Below are 21325 nucleotides of genomic sequence, written 5' to 3' on the forward strand. Positions count from 1 at the left end.
AGCACCTATGATGGCATTTTTCGGTACACAGCAACCATGAACATCCTAAGCACAGATTCCAAAAGCATGAAATACCATTTCAGTGGTACAGTATTTTTCAAACACTGCAAAACGTATGGGATGCGAGTTGGAAGGGCGACCCATAGGAACACATTTAAACACAACTTGCACACCATTTTTCCTGCTTCACACAGCACCAGAAGAAGCGGCCAGTTGTTAAATGTTGACAAGAGTTTTGAAAAAATTTGTGATAAAGTATGCTAGGTCATTCTGGAGGGAAATGTATTTTTAAAACTCTGCTAAAAACATGTGTTGTGAAGCCGTACGTACCGCCAACAGGCTCATTATCCATTGGATATTTCTCCGAATCCTGCAAGCTTCTCTTGTAGCCTGATATGCTGCCATATGCTATAAATTTGCTTACTAATAACGGCCGTTCAAGCAGCAAAGTCTAGGAAAGCTACATTCAAAAAGCACTTTTTATACGTTATGACAAGGGAACGAAAGAGAACGGCCAACTGTAACATATGGCAGCACACACGACACACTTGCAAACGATAAATGCGAGCTGTAACTCTTCTTACCGAAGCAGTGGCCTTGTGGTAGAGCATCCGCCTTGCATTCGGGAGGTACCAGGTTCGATGCCTGGTCCTGCTGGGTACCTCGGGTTTTCAATGGGTACAAGCTTTTCCCTGGCCTAGTGCTCGGCTCTTTGGAGTGAAATGCTTGGGAAAGGGGTCATAGGTCTCAAATAGTCGCGCCGATGGGTCAGTGATCCATTCCGCCATCGGACAAAAAGAAGTCTGCCTCGCGTGGCAAAAGCCCATTATGTGACTTTGCTTTTTGAACCAACATTTTTGGTCCATGGCCCCTTATTCCAAGCATTTTATCCCAGAAGAGCCGAGCACAAAGCCGGGGGAAATCTTGTACCCATTGGAAACCAGTGCGCAGTCGGCAGCACCGGGGATCAAACCCGGTGCCTCCTGAATGCGAGGCGGATGCTCTTCCACAAGGCCACCGCTTCAGTCATTTTGGTCGTCTGCTGCTTTGCAAGGTGCGTTTAATGTGCTGTGTGAGAGTGCCTTCAGCTCAAAACTTTGTATCATGTGAGCGGCAATATTTAAAAGGAAATGTATCCTGTGCGGCAGCATGTCAGACAATACGAGAAGCACCCAGCGGATAGCTACTTTTTTAGTCCATTTTTACAATGCACATTTATCGAGGCACTATAAAAATTGATTGGTTTCAAAATGACGCAGCATATTTTGTCACATGTTTTCTTCAAAACATCTGCTAATTATTTTGAAAAATTATCGGGAAATTATTTAGTCAAGTTTTCCTTATATGTATTTCTATGGGCAATGCTCCTGACTTGAACCCCATACATTTCACAATGTTTTAAATAGGTATAGTCACTAGTAAAAAATATTAGCACAACTGAGAAGCGTGCAGAGCTGTGATATCTCACCACGTGGCACTGCAGTTCGCAGGCATGCTTATCGTGCCATTCTCATTTTTGGAGCAGGGGGAGGAGGGGCAGGGGTTGGGAAGAAATCTTTCATCAAGCGAGCCACCGCTCGATTGTCGAAGTGCTGACCTTACATGACTATGCAAATGGCATTTCTTTTTATCTCAGTCGCCATGACCAAAGAAGGCTTATTTTATTATTATTTTTTTTTTATGTTAGTAAATATAAATTTCGCTAAAGCCCCTAATACCGAAGAATAGGAATGGCCCAGTACTCTCGTTATCAGCCTCTTCGTCAACTGCAGCACCATGCGTTGTCATTCTGCTGATCCTGTGATCCATGATGTGTGCCAATCTTTTTTACTCGCGACTGTGCCTACACTCTGCCTCTGTAAGGAGGCTTCATAGTTTCACAATGTGTTCTACAACATTCATACTTACCCTGCACTGAATGATGACATCACAGGGGCGCTGTGAAATCAGAGAAGTGCTTTAAAAGCTTTTGGTTCCATGCTTTCCTGAGGGCGCTAAGCCTCAGTCAGCCCAGCCTGGCAACAGCAGCCCTAGTGCATCTTGCTTACGTCACAGATCAGTGCTGGTCTGTACCCTAACCGAAACTAAGAAATTGCAGGTGGCAAAAAGACAAGTGAGGCCAAATGAAACCGATCGAATTCCAGTTGGTTTTAATTAAATTTATCTTAATGGGATTGGAGCCACCATGATATGCGAGAGGGAGGCTGTTTGGACAGCTTGCACTCATATGCATCCAAACATTTGGGCTTTGTTAGTGTACTGGGCTGAAAATGTTGGGCTGTTTTCAGGAGGTGCAGGATGTCCTTTCTTTCACCACTGATCTCAATGCCCTTCAGCAAATGTAACTATTACTTTTTCTATAGTTTCTGAAACCCCAGAGTCATCTTGATCTGTTGTAATCTTGATATGCTGTTACTTTTGCATTGTATTTAATATTTTTACAAAGTACATACTAAAAATTAACCGTTTGTATTTTTCATTGGAAAACCTGCCAAATGAGTTTGCTGAGGCCTGGACATACTAGTTAGGCCAAAAGTTCCTCGTTTCCAATAAAAAAAAAATTATAAACAGCACATGAAAGGGTTAATGAACATAGAGCAATAAGGCAGCCACAGCAGAAAAAAGGACAATGTGAAAGGCACTGATGTTTTGCTGGCTACATGCGAGCACGGTGATGAAAATTATTAACAAGGTTGTGTTGTTAACACTGACTCACGTGATGGGAACATGCTAACCAAAAGTGCATGCCAGTTCATTAAAAAAAAAAGATGGCAGTTGTTTACGTAAGTGAAAAGGTTTGTTTTCAAAGTTGAAGTTGAATTTTGAAGATTCAAGGCACTTTTTTTTTTGTGCACTGGTGTCATGAGTTAGAAAATAATGTGCTTTCGAGAATTTTTTGTATACCAAAAGTAGTCAAAACGATTGAAGTTCTTCCAAGAAGATTCACTTCAATTTTGTAATCTCGAACCAAAAATCCACTATGTACACAAATTGCGCCATACATGCTTGATTTTGTGCTTATCCTATTAGCTGGCCTTGTGTGGCTCATCAAGCAGTCACGACAAATGCTTAATGTGGTCTCAAGCCATCACTGGCTGCGGCCGCCGAATATCTCGTGCTGCACCGAGGACGCCGCCAACTAGAAATGACCACCACGCTGCTGCCGGTCAAAACCGACACAGGGTATTTAACATGATAGCGTTAAAAAGCCCCTGTCACAGAAAATCAGCATCCACGCCAATGTTACGAGCATAGCACTGGCAAACAGTAGCTGGCAGCTGTCATGGCCACGCACTGAGTAGACATATAGGGTTGCCTGACCATAGAGTTTCTTACCTAGAGGGAAAGCTGGGGGCACTTTAGCAACATAGGCCTGCTAAGAGCTACTTGGTGCTGTTGTGTATTGTGTTTTATGGTGCATCTAAGGCTATCATGTGCCAAATGCATGGTGAGATCTGCTGTGCATGAAGCAGATCTATTAATTATGGTTAAAAAATCTCATAGTTTGTTAAGAAGGTTGCTATTTTTAAGAACATAAAAACGCATGATATATTCACAAGAGCATTTCCTCTGATGTGTAAGCTAGAGGAATATATTCAGAATAAAATATTGGAAAATGCTTCTTTCTTAGTTCTAGCTTTGAGCAGGAACCTAAAATATGATTATTTGATTGTTTCTCTGCAAAGCTCGCATGTTGACGTTTCCTTTTTTCTAAGAATATAACCATGTGTAAGGTGTGTATGTCCAATATGGAGGCGACATAAAATGACTTCAGTGAATCATTCTTGGTGTGTGCATGACTTCCATTCAGATATGACAGGTTTTACTAGGTGTAGCTGATTATTTTCCTCATTACTCTATTTAGACTGCCATCTATCTCTTAGCCTAGACTGCATTAATTTGACTGCTTCTTTGTAGCGAACGTACACTTTCTTAATTTCTATATGTCGAGCTTGTGCAGCGCATATATCAGTGCTTTCATTTCCATCAATTCTTATGTGACTCGGAACCCAGCGAAGCTTTGCGGTGTGTCCCTGGGTTGTGGCTGTTTTTATGCTGTGCACGATGTCACCAATAAGCACGTTGCCTGCATTTCTATGATTATATGCTGTTAGTATACTCAAAGAATCAGTGTAAATGACACTATTCTTTATGTTTTCATTTTTAATTTTTTTTAGAGCCATAAGGACTGCATAACACTCGACAGTGAAAATGGATGTGCACTGTGGTAGTCGTACTGTTCTATTCCAATTGTACCACTGCGCTTCCAACATACTGTGCAGATTTTGAACCATCTGTATAGAACGCCACACATTCTCTGTACTTATTTCACTTAGTGCTAAATATTCCTGCGATATGTGTTCATGTGACGTTTTTTTTCTGGAATTAATTTAATGTGAAGTCACATACAGACGGCAGGTAGCACCATGGTGGAAGTGGATCAGGTTTTCTGATGAGTCCATTAAGCCTAAATCTTGACATTTCTCTTCAAAGCGGAGCAGAAGTGGTTTTATTTTTTGAAGTTTGTTTGTGAACAGTGTTCGAGATGGGCACTTTGTAACTATTGGGTAACAGATATGGTTTGGCAGTGAACGGATCTTTAGAATGTATGAGCATGTGAGCATGTTTCTTCGGCTTGTAAGTGATGGTTCATTGGTTTCTACATATAAGCTGTTTATGGGGGATGTCCTGTATGCACCAGTTGAAATATGCAAGCCTGAACTGTGTATGGGGTCCAGTTGCTTCATATATGATGGCCTTGCAGATCTATATAGTACTATGTCACCATAATATAAACATGAGCGCACCACAGAACGGTAAATTTGTAAAAGACATGTTCTGTCAGAACCCCAGTGTTTATGTGATAGGACTTTTATTATATTGAGATTTTGAAACTTTCTTTTTCAGGTTGTTTATGTGGTGAAGAAATGAAAGCTTTCTGTCAAAAGTTAGCCCTAGAAATTTATGTTCATGTTTTACAGGTAGCTTAACATCATTTAGGTTGATGGTGGGATCAGTGTGCAGTCCTCTTCTGAGAGAGAACAGAACAACTACAGACTTTTGAGTAAAAACATGAATCCATTCTTATCTGCCCATGCTGCCAGTTTATTTCTGTGAGCTGTATTTGCCCCTCACATGCTGATACACTAGAGGATGTACATGCAATCTGGAGGTCTACGTAGACTGAGTACATAATGAATTTTGGGATTATTTTTGCTACACTGTTCTTACTATAAACACGGTAGTACTTAAAATGCATCCTTGAGGCACACCATTTTCTTGTATGAAGGTTTTAGAAAGGGTAGAACTGAGACGTACGTTAAATGACTACTGAGAAAGAAAGCCACCTATATATTTTAGCCCCCTGCCGCGAATGCCAAGCTCTCGCAAATCACGCAGGATCCTAAACCTCCACGTGGTGTCATAGGCTTTTTCGAGGTCGAAAAAGATGGCAAGACAGTGCTGTTTATAGATAAAGGCTTCTCGGACAGTATTTTCCAGTCGGACAAGGTGATCAATAGTTGAACACATTTGTTTTGTAACCGCACTGGTGGATATCAAGAAGCTTCCGGGATTCAAGAGAAAACAGCCTTATATTCAAAATGCTTTCAAAAACTTTTGCAAGACAGCTCATCAGGGCTATTGTCCTATAACTGCTTGGTGACTTCCCAAGCTTTAAGAGTGGTAGTATAATGGCTTTCTTTCAGGCTTCTGGTATTGTTCCAGATATCCATATTTTATTAAAAAATTTCTATAATACATGCACTGACGATTCAGACAAATGAGCAAGCATTTCATAATGTATTTTGTCTGGTCCTGGTGCAGTGTGTTTGCCAGCAGATAGTACTTTAGTTATTTCTTCAAGTGCAATTAAACAGTTTTAAACAGTTAAAAGGTTCATTTGTGCCTTCAGCTGTTGGAAGTCTGTTTTTCAGCTGCCATTCTATACTTTAAAAAGGAATGTGTATAGTGTGCCGAACTAGAGACTAGTGAAATGTTCCCCCAAAATATTTGCTTGTTCTTCTACACTCGTTTGTGTACTAGGGGTTGTTAAATGTAGAATCGTGAAAGGAGAGTACTTGCCATTTAGTTTATTAACCTCCTCCCACATTTTTTTAGATGTTGTGAAGCTATTTGTTGACAACACATATTTCTGCCAAGGTGCTTTTTCAGCACTGCAGTGAGTGTACGGTGCCACTGATCTGGGGAGATGCGCGTCGAAAAAGCGAGTTTTTCGCGAACTTTTTCAGTTTTGAGTTTCTGACTGTAAAATTATCTTTGGGCATTCAGCTACAATTCCCTCAAAAATGAAAGCTGAGTTCGAACGCAAAGTTTGTAGAAAACCCATTTTATTGAGCCACGATGGCTTGAGAAACTGCTACTTTCCATGAACTTCATCAAGTTGCGAGCGTCTGCCTCTCAAAAACGCGGCACCGCCCGCCATTGCCGTTTGCTCGGGGAGGTAGAGTAAGCCTTCTTCTCACAGGCAGCATCTTCCGCAGTTCCGTATTTCGACTCAATATAATAAAGAAAATGCGTTTTCAGTACCATCAAGCGCTTCTATTGGCCCTTTAAATCACGTGGTGCTCTAGCGTAGCCGCCATTAGCCGAGACCGATGCGCAACTGTGGCGAAGCTCAACTTTTGCTATCGTCTGCTTTCGTATTGTGCGCCACACACATCGATCTCTTCAGCCCGTTTCTTTAATTTGTTAGAGATGAACGACGAACCGAAGCAGCACGATTTTCGAGCTTGGAAAGCTCAAATGAAGAAAGCGTACCGGGGTTGTCGTCGCAAGCCTCGACAGAAAACGACAGCCGAAGGCAGTCACCAGACGCCAGCTACCCCTAGCCAGGGCAACGGCCACTTGGGTGAACTTGAAGCCCCAGTGAACTTGTGAGCGCCTCGGAGGTCAAGATTAGACTTTTTGAGAATGACAGAGCAGTCGCCATCCCACAAGTGCAGAGATATGTGATATCAGTGCGCTTACGTTACTGGTAAGCGGGGCTGCTTGCCCAACGTGCGCCCTTGCGGTATGCGAGCCGCCCGAAAAATGGAAAGGGCCTTTTGGCATTTCTTGAGCTCCGCTGTGAAAACAGCGAATGCTTTGCATCGCTACTTTCCTCTACGTACACGTCATGCAGTGGTTGTGCCTGGTAGACTTGCGGATAGGGCCAGTGAAAGCCGCAGCTATTGGAGTGGGAGCTCCCGCGACAGCTTCGCTGTGAACATCAAGGCAGTCGTAGCTGCACGCGCGATAGGTATCGGGCCCGAACAAACGTCTTGGTTTTGTGAAATTCTCGGCTTGCCGACACCGTTGCATCATAAAACATTTGCAGCGATCGGGAAAAAAGGTCAAGCTGCAGCTGAAAACGTGACTGCCAAACAGCGGAAGCCCGAGCGCACCGCCGCAACATCGTGAAGAGGGCATGTCTGACGGACACCATTCGCGAGGACCGGGAGGGGCCAATGTATGGGGCAGAAGAATTCTAACAACATGGCTGTGTTTGAGACACATTTTTGCATTTTGTGAAAAAATTTTATGTGCTTGTGCCATGTTTTTTAAGAATACAGGCGCTTCAAACTTTCAGATGCATTTTTCTCCATTTGCAGTTTTCAGTATTTTTGGCATTTTGTGCAAAAACTTTCAAGTACTTACAATTGTCGGGTATTGACGAAATTTTGTACACAGCTGCTTCAAAGTATGTAAAATGTGGATATTTAAGAATATACACTTTTGGTGCTCTTGAATTTCTTTTTATATAAACAATATTGTGCATAAATGTCAACTAGTTTTGCGCACACTACTTTACCTAAGCAGCAATATGAGCTACAACAGGCTACTGCTACCACCCCGTTTCAAAGAAAACGCTCCCGCCCACCCACCCGCCTGCCCGCCCACCCGCCTGCCCGCCCGCCTGCCTGCGGTGTTCGAGGAAGCGGCAAATGAAAAGCGCATTGACGCCTGGATCGGACGCCCAGTGGGGTCAGTTTCGTATATGCATGAAATGCTTGTGACGGCATGACCTGTCATAACGGTACACCGCGCGCCCCTTTTCGAACTCAACCAGAATTTCATTGAACGCATTAAAGTTCACCGGCGATCTATAATTCACCTACAGGAAAGGAAAGGCGCAGTATCTCACTCTCGGAATCTCGCTATCATTCTCACTGTAGACAAGAGGAATTATGAACAGCATTTCACGATCTGGGGCCTGGCACAGTGGTAAAGTGCTGGGCTGGGGATCCAAGGGATGGAGGTTCTTATTAATTTATTTTTAACTTATCGAGAGCTGCCCAAAAGCGTGACACTTTTGCTGACGACAACGATGAGCCATTAAAGGCTTTCGCCTTAAAAAACATTTCATTTTATTTTTTTGTCCCTTAAAGGCCTGGAGGCATTACATGTAAGCATGGGAGTAGTGGCAGAACAGAGCGAGAATGCACAGGTTTGCAAAAGGAACACAATAATAGACAACCTAAGAACAAAAGTAAAGGGTGATGCAAAAGCAGGTTTAAAAAAAAAAGAGAAAAGTTTCAGCATCCAAATAGGGTTTTAACACGACTCGGCTTATGGCAATGCACAGTGATGAAAAATATATTGCTGGGGTTACGAAAAGTGATTAGCCAGTTTGTCGTGGAATAGAAAATGGCAGAAAGCCATTTTTGTGTGAGTAGATAAAATTTTTTAATCAAATATTGAGAGGGTTGGCAGGTATGCCAAGGGAACTTTCCAGATGCTGTCCTGTCGCCAAGCCTGGCGCCTATTTTGAAACTTCCAGGGGTGCTGGGCATCACTCTGCTAGGTCGGATGCAGGAACATGTGGGCTCTCTTGTAAAGACACATCTGTCTGCGCTCTTGCTTTCTTTTAGTAATGCAACTGAATGTCGGTCAATGAAGGCATCTGTACCCTTCACTCGGAGTTGGCTCTAACACCTGCTAGCGAGCCATCACAGTCATCGTGCAGGACAGAGGCCTCTCCCATGCAACTCCACTGAACCTTGCCCCATGCCTGGTACGCTATTTGATCCCCTCAAACTTCCTAACCTCACCTGCCTCCTCTCATATACAATGCAAGTAATGCAAGCAGAGCTTTCCCAGCCACAGCTCCCCTCGCTCAGTTGGCCAACCTCAATAAAGTGCAGCTCACCGGAGAGGTCGTGGCGCTCCTTGAGGATAGCCAGCAGCTCAGAGTCGAGCTGCAGGATTGCATCTGTGAGCAGCTGCGTGAATTCCGCCAGCAGCTGCTCCATTGGTTCGCCTGGCCGCCGCCGCTCGACCGCTCCCACCAGCCTCGGCATCAGTGATGCAAACAGGTGCTGCTGAGCATACTCCGAAGCCACCTGCAGCACACGCACCGCAGCGACATCAGGGTGGAAGAACTCCCCTGGTGGCACCAATGCTCTCCTGTACAATAACTGTTGCCTGAACACCAAGCACAACTGCGAAGTCCCGAGAGCACGACCACAGAGGCTGTTGCATCGGTCGTGTTCTGCCAGGCTGTGCCACGGTAAAGGGCATGAACAGAGCACTAGAGAACTAGGAACAGGGCGCATTAGTCACCTCCAACAACATTTAAAGGAGGATCATCGTATGTGATGTGCAACATCCGAAGGCCATAGCAGCGATCTTCAGATTAATTCTGACCATATGGTGTGCTTTAATGTACACTGACACTGCATTGCAGCTAGACATTTCTTTAATTTTGCCCCCATTGAAATGCAGCTCTAACAGCCAGGATTTGATTTTGTTGCCATGGGCATAGTCTTCAAATGCCAATGTAGTGATGTGATTGCCAAAAAGTCTTTGGAGCACCTTTTGGAGCAGTCAAACATGCCTTTTGACACAGAGTGAGTTTGACCTATATATATATATATCAAGATATGATATATATATATATATATATATCATATCTTTCAGTAAGTCAAATATTTCTTGATTTTTCACTTTTGTGGCCATAGGCAACCTGCAGTGGCCAGGCGGCGCTAGTGGAGCGTAGCGTTCAGCGCCGCCAACGGCGGCGCCTAGTAATCTGAGTAGGCCGGCACGGTCGGGTTGCGTTCGCGTTGTACGGCTGGAAGCATCTCGGCTCTCATTTTCTGCCGTTTTAAGGCAATCGAATGTCTTCAGAGCTACTTCCGAACACCAATACGGCGAAAGGACACCACCTGTTCGAGAATGCTCATGTTTAAAATGTGAACGGTGTCCATGTCACCGTGAAGTGCGCGCCGCTCGCGACAAAACACCCGCGTGCACAATTTTGAATTTCGCGTCAGTAGACGAAATTTTTTTTTAAACGAAATTTATTCTCTCAGGGCATCAGTCGGATATGTGATGATGAATTAAGAAATAATTAAATGAATGAAAAATGTTGTAAACGTAGCTTTTCATTTACCTATTGTATTCATACCTCATACCCAAACATTGAAAGTGCAGAGAGAACCTGAGAAGAGATTGATCACCGTTTTTTCTTCTTTTTTTGTTCTTGCTGTTTGATTACAGCAGCATAATAATTTCCTCAAGGTTTTGCTTTAGTTTAATACCATGACGAACACTTTTGTTCGTGGTGCACGTTTCGATAGTGCCGCGGAAGTTACAGGAGGCATGGTGTGGTACCCGCTACGGATGTGGCGATTGCAAGCACTGTGCGGTTGTAGCGTGCGTCATCAACGAAAACTGTGCGTGCCGGGGGAGGGGATTAGGGGGCCTCCTACACCGTTGGAAAAATAAAGCTCTTAACAACAACAACAACTGGCATGCATTTTGTGCCTCCGTACCTCAATCTTGTGGAAAGCCGGCGGGTAATGCTGGCACTCAACGGCAAAGCTTTCTTAGAGGAGGTCGTTAAGAGTTAGAATTTTTTACTGTTGCTACTAATGATGAAATAGTATATCGTCTGGGACGAGAGACTCTTGAGTAGCTTGAGCAGTCGGTGAAAGAAATATTTGGCGCGGAACGATAGACCGAAGTTCCACTCTCAGCGTACACAGTATCGTACGGGCCTCTACACTCCGCCATTTCGACTTTTTCAGCACCTTAAGAACTAATTTACAGATAAATATGCTTACTAGAATCTGTAATTGGAAGTTTTGAAGATATTTTGGCTTTGTGGTTTCCGAATAGACACCGCATTAAAATCCGGTTCACAGATCCACGAACATTTTTTTTTATTTTGCCTCCGTTGAAATGCGGCTGGAATACGATGCTGCGGCTGCGCGGCTTTGCTGCTTTTCTGGACGTATGCAACTCGATCTTGCACAGCATATACCAGTACACGCCAAATTTTACAGCGCGGAGCGCATACTGAGTAGTGTGCTCCAACCAGCGTGCGACTCCCCAAGTCAGAAGTTTATACCGTTTCCTCCGCTCACGGGCAACCGTCTTATTTTAGCTTCTTGGCGTCTGTACACCAATGGCCCCATAACAAAACGAATTTCAGTTACATTACTCTCTCGCAGCCAATATCTCCTTCTCTCATCATTCTCCCCAGGTTCTCCCAGCAAGCGGTACGCTTAGGTTTCCTTCCTTCGTGATTGTGGCAGTCTTTCTCGCCGCCCTTGCGCTTATTTTTATTCCTGTTCACATCCGTAGTAGTCGAAGCATCGCATGAGACCACTGAAGTCACTAAATGAGTAAATCACACTCACTGGGATAACAAAACGCGAACGCAGAAAGAACACAGCGACCGCAACATATACAGCGTCAGCTTCTGCGCCGACTCAGTATTAGATCCCGTCGGCCGCCAGGTGGCGCCACATGTCTCAGCAAACTCCATTGCAGGTTGCCTATAGCCTCCTTTATACACTCTGTGCCTGGCAACTCCGCGCTCCGCGGCCGTCGCCGCCACTCCTCCTCCGTTGACAAGTTACGCCGCTGGCTGCCGAGAGATGGCGACAGCGACGTAGGGTCACCTTCGCCAGGCGAGTGCCGGGTGCGCCGTGTTGCAAAGCGGTCCGGATAGCCACGCGCTGCCACTATCTCGCTGTTTCGTGGACTGTTCTGCAGTGTGCAAGGTCATGCTTCTACTTTTCTCTGCCTTCGGGTGCTGCAGGAATACAGCATTCCACCAACTGGTAAGTGCCAGCTTTGCTTTGTCCTTCCGGCGATCGCTGCGTAGTATGCAGCTGCTTTGAGGCTTGTAAAACAGCACCAAACACTGTTTATTAAGCGTCAATACTGCAATAGTAATGTTAGATGCGCACCTGTGCTTTCTGGACTGCAATGCTAATTACTTCCCTGCCTAGCTCGTCTACGTAGTGTGTTAGATGTGCTCCTGCAAAGTTTTTTTTTTAATTTTTGTAGTATACGCTAATTGCGAATTTTTGTGAAAAAATAGAAACACAAGACTTACTTATTGTGAAGATGACTATTTTAAAGTGAGTTAAACCAAATCTTGCAAAGCCTATATTAGTTTTCCTTGTCAACTGAATCTCTGTCCCTTTCTAGCATCGGAAACCGCAAAACTCGCACTCAACCGCATTAAGGCCTGTGAGAAATAATGACAGAACCAGAATTGTGTTTATTACGCTTCAGTAAGGTAGTAATAATATTAAATGTGCACGTGTATTTTCTGGACTGCGATGCTAACTTTCTCCCTGGTTAGTTCGTCTGTGTGGTATGTTACATGTGCTCCAGCACAGTATTTTTTGTTTCGTTAACTGCGCAATTCTGTGAAAAAAATAAAATACGAGCTTTGTCTATTGTGACGATTATTTTGGAGTGATCGAAACAGAAATATGCAATGTGCATATTTGTCTTTCTTTGCTTTTCAAGTTAAAAAAAAAAACAAAAACGTTTGTACAACGCGCTGAATCATTGAAAGTAACAGCTGATACCAAAATCGTTCTCCTTACAGATCTCAATGGCATACTGCGATGCAGTTGTTCCAATCATCTGTAAATCAAGCTGGCTTCTGAAGTGCTATCAGTGACAACAGTCACCGTGAACATTTTTCCCTACTTGTGGCAGCTATTCATCTCACCACTTCTACATGGTACTCTTGTAGCACAATTGCTGTTGTGAAATGTGTTAATAAATGCTGGTGCATTTCTTCATAAATTTTGTTTTATTGCAGCGTAGACTAGCATTGTAATTTTTCTATTACCATTGGTGTTAGCGGAGCAGTCATACAGTTTTTCGAGCCATGCGCGATTTCTTGAAACTGCCTGACATTAAATGTCATATAGCGTTGGTGTTATTGCCTAACAAGTATCATGATCACTTGTTATGCTTGGTGGATGTCGGCTTTACAAGTAAATATGCTGAATATGCACGACTCATGCTTAGGAACAGCTTTCCCGCTAGCGAAAAACAGCGCTCCCGCACCGCGCCGACGTTCGTACCCGTGCGACCCGTGCGCCTCGACCCCTACGTTAGTGGCGCTCTCAGCGAGGGGAGCGGCAGCGCCGCGCAACTTTACTCGACGGCACCGCTCTATTGCTCGCGCGGCGCGTTTACAGGCACAGAGTATAAAGGAGGCTATGGTGTGGCACATATGCTGAAAAATGATAAGCCACTGTGCATCACTTTTTGCTGTTCCAAAAACTATATGTTTGAAATGGAAGTCGACTGCAAGAGAGAAAAGCAAAATTACTAGAGAGCTTTAGTGCATCACGATCTGCTACCACGGTCGGCATCTGCAGGGACCCAGCAGCATCCGCCCTTTGTTAGGTCTGCCTACCTCTGCACATGTGCAGGCAGCTCTTCTTGGAAGCAGTTCACATCAAACCATGCAAAAACTGCAATTAAAATGTTATCCTAGGGTAGAATCATATAACTTCACCTCAACCAAACTGACTGCCATGGTGGCATGCAGCGTGCACTGGCACTGCATTCATCCTAGTCATATTGAAATTTTCAACTTAGTGTTGCAGCTGCGTGGCCTCGATTGGTATAATGCCGCTTGCGAAGCAGAAAAGCTACAATGCAAAATGGAGTTGTGGACCGTTAGGGAATAAACTTTTACTGGGGACAATCATTGGATAGAGTTGCCCTCAGTTTCCCCTTACTTTGCCCCATTGGATGCATGCAAGCCGCACATGGCTCTACAACTGATGGGGATAGGACAACAAAGAGAATCCCAAAACTTATGCCCGCAGAGAACTTTATGGTAATGTGCAGTTCCACCTTTCAGCTGAGCAAGGACATGAAATTACATTTATGAATCTTTGTGCCGTGCGCATTTCTAGCATGTCCCCTACGCCATAAGATGACCTGTCTGCTTTCATTACGCTGGGTGGCTGTTCCTGGCCCTACAGGGCTGGGACGATAGGTCAACGCTGCTTGCGGCGGGGGCTAGCCAGCCACCAAATTTTTATCTGTTGTAGGCCGTCATTGCACCTGCCACCGCTTAGGTGGCGGACGACGGCTGTTGCGGCGCGCGTCTTTCTCTCCCTCTCCTTTTTCCTTTTCTTCTGTCTGCACGAGGCGGTGGAGGTAGCTCAGCAACAGAGCAAGTAGCAGGCCCGTGCATTTTTTTTTCCTTCTTCCTACAGCCACAACAACAACTACAACGCTGGGTGACAATAGGCCCACCTCGAATGAGGCCTGCCCATAAACATACGCAATTAAGGGCTGGCTGAAGAGTTTTCGACGAAAATACTTTTCTCACTAGAACCACCTAACGCAGATGTAAGAAAATAAGACTTTTGGCACAGACTAGTAGTATTTTGTCAAGGTAGCAGCATGTAACAGGCTTTGGCTTTTAGAGCAGTCTGGCACAATTGGTGCAGCAATTACATCACTGCCAATGCTACTTGGCCACCACGACTGACTGCCTTGATCGGAACAGTGATTAGCGAACCAGAGACAATATTATTTATACAACATAGATGAAAGAAGAGACTGGGCCCACTAGTAACATGCTAGTGCATCCACATTAGTATCACTCTAGCTCTTACGCCACATAGAAGGCGAAGTTCTTGCCTGCCCACTCGGGAAGGCAGCGTCTCGCTCATATTCTCAGAAAAGGGGTGCTGGCAACGCAAAAACTGACCACTACCATTGGATGTTTCCTCCCCCATCCCAAGGACACTCAACCTAAAGAAAAGACCCAAGGCGTGGTATACAGAGTACCCTGCTCTGTCTGCTCAGCCTCATATGTAGGCAAAACGAAAAACTTCGCAGAAAGAATGAAACAATATAGAGCGGACATCCAACAAACGCACAGTTAGCGCAGCGTGGCGGCCGAACACTGCGAGACATGCGACCATAAAATTGACTCTGACAGAACGATTATACTGGATACCGAAGTTAATCCGCGGAGGGGCTTTTACTCGAGTCGTGGCATATTCAGCAAACACCGGGGAATGTTAATCACTCCTTGGGCACCCTTCCCTCTTCATACATTCATGGATTGCAGCCATTGACCCAGAGGTTGTCGACACAAGGCCTAAAAAAGACAAGCTGCACCTCACTCGGAGTCCCACCATGATGAAGGAGCCAAGTTGGCTCCAAAACGTGATTTTCTGTTAAAGAACTTGGTTGGAGTCATTGACCTTTACCTTAAGATTAAAATTAAATTCCCTGACCAGACACACTTTTGTCAAATGTTTCTTTTGAGATTATCGCAGTCTTCTGCATATTGATTTTTAAGCCCACCTTTCTGCTTTTCCTGTCGGTTATCAATCATTCTTTGCAATTCATCCCCTGAGTTACTTAGCAAGACAATGTCATCAGCGAATCGCACATCACTGAGGTATTCTCCATCAACCCTTATCCCTAACTGCTCCCATTCCAAGTCTGAATACTTCCTCTAAAGAAGCTGTGAACAGTACTGGGGAGATCGTGTCTCCTTGCTTAACGCCTTTCTTTATGTGAATTTTGTTACTTTCTTTATGCAGAACAATGGTTTCTGTGCAGCTATTATATATATATCTTCCAATACTTTCACATATGGCTCACCTACACCCCGATTTTGCAATGCCTGCATGACTTCCGAGGTTTCTACTGAGTCTCCATTGAGCTGTGCAAAGCCCACAGTAAAAGGACTTGAAGGGGTGCAGGCTCCTTTCCCAGGCCATTCACCCTGTAAAGCAGGGCACGAGGCTAGGTAATAGCTTGCACCCATTTGAGAAAATCGACCGTTGTCTGTCTGACAGCGGGAGCTGAACCCACTAGCTCCTGAACCTATTATGAGTGGCAAAGCTTCAAACGTTTGACCTTGACTCTGATGTCATATTTCTTATCATGCATTACCATGACAATGTGCAAATCTAGTTTAAAAATCTTGCCCAATCAACATGTAGTCAATGGGGTTGAATCTGCTGACCCCTTCTGGAGAAGGCTAGCGGCTCTTTCGTGCAAAACACTGAAAGCAGGCAAACCTTGCACAGGATAAGCCTTAAGCATTTTCAACCTACACTAAAAAGCACAAGTTCTTACATGATAAACTTTAGGGAGTTGGAGTGCAAACAGCAGTGTTAAAAATGTAGGCATATATAGGTTATTGGCCCAATCAGTACTCACCTGTGAGGCTGAAACGTGGAGGCTAACGAAAAGGGTTCTACTTAAGTTGAGGACAATGCAGAGAGCTATGGAGCGAAAAATGGTAGGTGTAAAGTTAAGAGATAGGAAGTGCACAGAATGGGTAAGAGAAAAAACTCGAGTTAATAACATTCTAGTAGGAATAAAGAAGAAGAAGTGGGCATGGGCAGGACATGTAGTGCGTAGAAAGGAATACTGATGGTCGCTTGGGGTAACAAATTGGATTTCAAAGGAAGGAGACCATAGCAAGGGGCGGCAGAAAGTTAGGTGGGCAGATGAAGTTAAGATATTTGCAGGGGTCAAGTGGATGCAGCTAACATAGGAATGGGTTAATTGGAGGAGTATCATCATCATCATCATCAGCCTGATTATACCCACTGCAGGGCGAAGGCCTCTCCCATATCTCTCCACTTAACCCGGTTCTGTGCTAGCTGCATCCACTTGACCCCTGCGAACTTCTTAATCTCATCCGCCCACCTAACTTTCTGCCGCCCCCTGCTACGCTTTCCTTCCCTTGGAATCCAGTTTGTTACCCTCAGCGACCATCGGTTATCCTCTCTTCGCACTACATGTCCTGCCCATGTCCATTTCTTCTTCTTAATTTCCACTAGAATGTCGTTAACTTGCGTTATTTCTCTGACCCACTCTGCACGTTTTCTATCTCTTAATGTTACCCCTACCATTTTTCGTTCCATAGCCCTCTGGGTTGTCCTTAACTTAAGTAGAACTCTCTTGGTTAGCCTCCACGTTTCAGCCCCATAGGTGAGTACAGGCAAGATGCAACTGTTGTATACTTTCCTCTTGAGCGATACCGGTAAGCTGCTAGTCATAATCTGCGAGTGCTTGCCAAATGCGCTCCATCCCAATCTTATTCTTCTTGTTATTTCCTTTTCATGGTCCGGATCTGCGGTTACTACCTGTCCTAAGTAGTTATATTCGCCTACTACTTCCAGTATTTCGCTACCTAATGTAAACTCCTGTTCCTTCCCGAGGCTGTTGAACATTACCTTAGTCTTCTGCATATTGATTTTCAAGCCTACCTTTCTACTTTTCCTGTCTAGGTCATCAATCATTATTTGCAGTTCATCTCCCGAGTTGCTTAGCAAGGCAATGTCATCAGCAAATCGCAGATTACTGAGGTATTCTCCATCTACCCTTATCCCTAACTGCTCCCATTCCAAGTCTCTGAATACTTCCTCTAAACAAGCTGTGAATAGTACTGGGGAGATTGTGTCTCCTTGCCTAACACCTTTCTTTATGGGAATTTTGTTACTTTCTTTATGCAGAACTATGGTTGCTGTGCAGCCACTATATATATCTTCCAGCACTTTCACGTACGGCTCGTCTACCCCTTGATTTCGCAATGCCTCCATCACCGCCGAGGTTTCAACTGAGTCAAATGCTTTTTCGTAATCAATGAATGCTATGTATAAGGGCTGATTATATGGAGGAGTATGGGAGAGGCCTTTGCCCTGCAGTGGGTATAGTCAGGCTGATGGTGGTGGTGGTTGTGGCCCAATCTGTCATCTGTTCTCATGAACATACCCACACCATGTCCCTAAAATGTACCGGATGTACTCTGGACCACAGAATCATGGGATGAAAAAAACCACAGAACCCAGCGACTGCATCGACGTGCACAAGCTGGCATTACTGAGGTCAACTCCATCCAACATGTGTTCTTGGTAAAATATCCATTCAGTGACTCCCTCTGGCTGGCTACGCCGATGTTCCTCCAGCAGCAAAAAACATACTGCCTCCCCCCCAAAAAAAACCAAACACACTTTAATACAGTTGTTTCTCAAATCAAACTGATGACATCAAGTCAAGGCCTGAAAAGATGCGTGTATTTCACCTCTTGACATTTCTTCAGCTTTTTACAAAAGCTTTACTTTAAGTGAAAATGGAATCTGCAATCATAACACAGTAAGCCATCAACATATGGCATTTACTTAGTCTGTTCTCAGTGTGTCTGAAAGACACTAAAGACAGTGCCTCTGTAGGGCTCGTCACACATATGCATATAAAAGAGCTTCCCATGACGGCCCCCCTTAAGAGAAAAATCTATGTGCAGAATTTTGTGAACTCGACAATTCAGAAATGAGACACTAAAAAAAAATCTAAATGCTTCACGTGAGTACATTCAAGTTTTCCACTTCCATGCCATCCTAAAACTTTTGTGTGCAACCTGACCACTGCACCGTCAACCTTGCAACAAGCGATGCTTTACTGAAATGGGAAGGACGTTTGAGTGATTTTGATATTACGGTTCATTTTAGACAGAAAAACAATGCAAAATGGAACAGAGAATGAGTGCACTTTAAGCATTTGCAATGCTTATGCCTTGCACTTGTACTTGTACGCTATCTGTTGCGTTGTTTTTAAAAAATAAAAGGTGCCCAACATTTCCCCATGCACTGCGGGGCTCACCTCGCCGCCATGGCCATCGAAGACTCCGTACAGGTGCAGGTCATGTGGCTTATCACTGAGGATGCTGAAGCGGTCTTCCATGCGAGGCCTGCGCCCCTGGAGTGCATACACCCCAACACGTTCCGCCTGTGTATCCAACAGAAGATTCTTCATTTTACCTGCAGCACAGAGTACTCTAAAAAAGAACAAAAGATTTGTCCATTACGAGACCTATGACCTTAAGTCCCCATTTACTAAAATAATTTACATTTTCCGAGACAAAATGGGAAGAGAAAGAATGAAATATACTTCATTCCGCTTATCTTGGCATCATGCAGGATGTGTACGACAATGAGGTGCTGATTTGAATTCAGAATTGGGAAGAACTAGCCGGGAAGGAGCAATAGGGGAGATAGTAGAGGATTTCAGGGCCTCTTACTTCACTAAGTGATGACAACAACCATACCACAGAGTGTACTACAGAAGCAAGGTAGAAGTAACTAGACAGGATATCGAGCCTTCTGGGCGACAAACTGGCAGAGAAGTGCCACATCAAACAAGATGGAAGCTTGGGCATGTTGGTTTGATATTATCGGAGCAGCGCATAAGGCAAGACAAGTACGCAGACACGGCACTTGACTTAAAGCTGATAGTTTATTCAGGGTTTACCACTGCTTAAATACTGTGGCAAACAGTATCAAATGAAAACAAGCGCAAGAAAAAAATAACTTACGGCATGACGTGAGCTCTGCACATAACAGTGACACATGGCTGGCTGCGCACATTCATCTACTGATATTTATAAAAGCGCAGTTCTTTTCTAGACTGAGCCATTGATGTGGAGCTTATGCACTGGTTTTCGTGCTTATGAATTTTGTAGGCATCAATGATCTCTCTGGTGATCTTTATGGAACTATCTGCAAAGGCTTCCCACTTCGTGAAAATGGGAGAACATGGTAACGAGCCTCGGATCAATTTGACAGGTGAGTTGTTGCTTAGTGCTTACTCAATTGTTCAGTTATTCTCTGTCGAGTCGAAACCCTGCAAGTAAAAGCGTTGCTAACTGTCTCTCTGCCTGCTTGTCTTGTCTCCTTCAAGAAATGCCAGTCAAAGTGATGGTCCTAGAAAGTGGCTCTTCCACAGGATATTGCCTTCTTAGGAACTGTACTTCGTTAGCTTAACAATTAAGAAGGTTAAGTCACATGCTGCGATATTGTAAGAACAAAGTTGCAGCATGCTGCTTGTTCGTGCTTATACATAACCCACGAAAAGCGGAGCGTTCCGAGAAAGAACTTTGGAGCCGAAACTTCAAGGGCGATCGCTCAAACACCAGTGATGGTCCATTCTGTCAACAGCAGTCAATGGCATGCCGCGAGGTATCAGTGACGGTGCTCTCAATACGGTTACAAGTCCCATTCTGTCAACAACAGTTTACGACAGGCCTCGAGTCTCGGCATTTGGTAATAATGAAGCTATGCGAAGTACAGTTCCGAGGAATGTTATAACATCAAATATAAGAGACACTTTCCAAGAACACTTTGTCTGGCATCCCTCAAAGACACTTGAACCCATCATTCACTTTGTGAAGCCCGCCAAAGTAGCCGTTGAAAGTGCTCGCGAGGGCCACCAGCACCACCGACCTTGGCCTCCCAGGAGCGGCGCTCAGGCGGGCCGCGCCGCAGCATCTGCTTGACGGCGTCACTTCTCAGCTCGCAGCGTCGCAATAGCAGCCGAAGCCAGGCCTCAGTCGTCGACTGGCACAGCAGCACTGCCGCCAGCAGGGCCACAAACACGGCCAGCGTGCCCGGCCGCAGCACGTACAGGCGCAAGTAGAAAGCTGCAGTGTCCGCCATGGGCCGCAGGTCTGTGCGGGCCGCGCGAGAAACCAGGCTCACGTGCGCCCAGAAGATCTCCTGCACAAGCTCGTCTTCAAGCTCGTCGTCCATCGCACTAACGCTGCCACAAAGATACCGTCCACTGCCAGTGCAAATATACCAGTGCTACTCCTACTCTACGAAAACATAATGGGGCATCGGCCCAGTCCACGGTGGCCCAGTCAGCCAGCCGAGTCGAGTGCCAAACACTGGATTGACATTGGATTGGATCAGATTGGTATTCTTACGAAGACGTAAGGTCGTTGCCTAAATCACCTAGAAAAAAGAAAAAAAAAAGAAAACTTTTCTTCATTATTTTTAAAGGAGTTACTTTGTTTCTTTGACTACCTATTCTGCTGGGTTCAACTAGCGACGCATAAGGACGCTACGCAAATAGGGTTGGCACATTGGCATGGTTGCACGCGTGCGTGCTTTGTTCAAAGTGGTTTAGGTGGTTTAGGCATGGTTTAAGTCTGACGGCAAACATTGTAATAAATGCGCACACACATTTGCGTTTCAAGATCCCAAGCTATGTTACCCTAAGTGGCGGAGGCTGC

At 44.7% G+C, this 21325-nt stretch overlaps 1 protein-coding gene across 1 annotated transcript in view; it reads right to left on the bottom strand.

Annotated features, from left to right (window-relative positions):
• Nucleotides 1–20974, bottom strand: part of LOC146201125 (protein phosphatase 1L) — a 42217-nt gene extending 21243 nt beyond the window's left edge. The window contains exons 1-3 of the mRNA XM_084595651.1: nucleotides 20535–20974; nucleotides 18916–19041; nucleotides 9152–9344 (exon numbers count right to left, since the gene is read on the bottom strand). Of these exons, the coding sequence (XP_084451777.1) occupies nucleotides 9152–9344; nucleotides 18916–19041; nucleotides 20535–20840 (625 nt within the window). The 5' untranslated portion in view covers nucleotides 20841–20974. The remainder of the gene's footprint in view (nucleotides 1–9151; nucleotides 9345–18915; nucleotides 19042–20534) is intronic.
• Between the last annotated feature and the right edge of the window lie 351 nt (nucleotides 20975–21325).

The sequence above is a fragment of the Amblyomma maculatum genome, chromosome 2 (genome assembly GCF_055883805.1).
Source record: "Amblyomma maculatum isolate TAMU_Amacu chromosome 2, ASM5588380v1, whole genome shotgun sequence".
NCBI lineage: Eukaryota > Metazoa > Arthropoda > Arachnida > Ixodida > Ixodidae > Amblyomma > Amblyomma maculatum.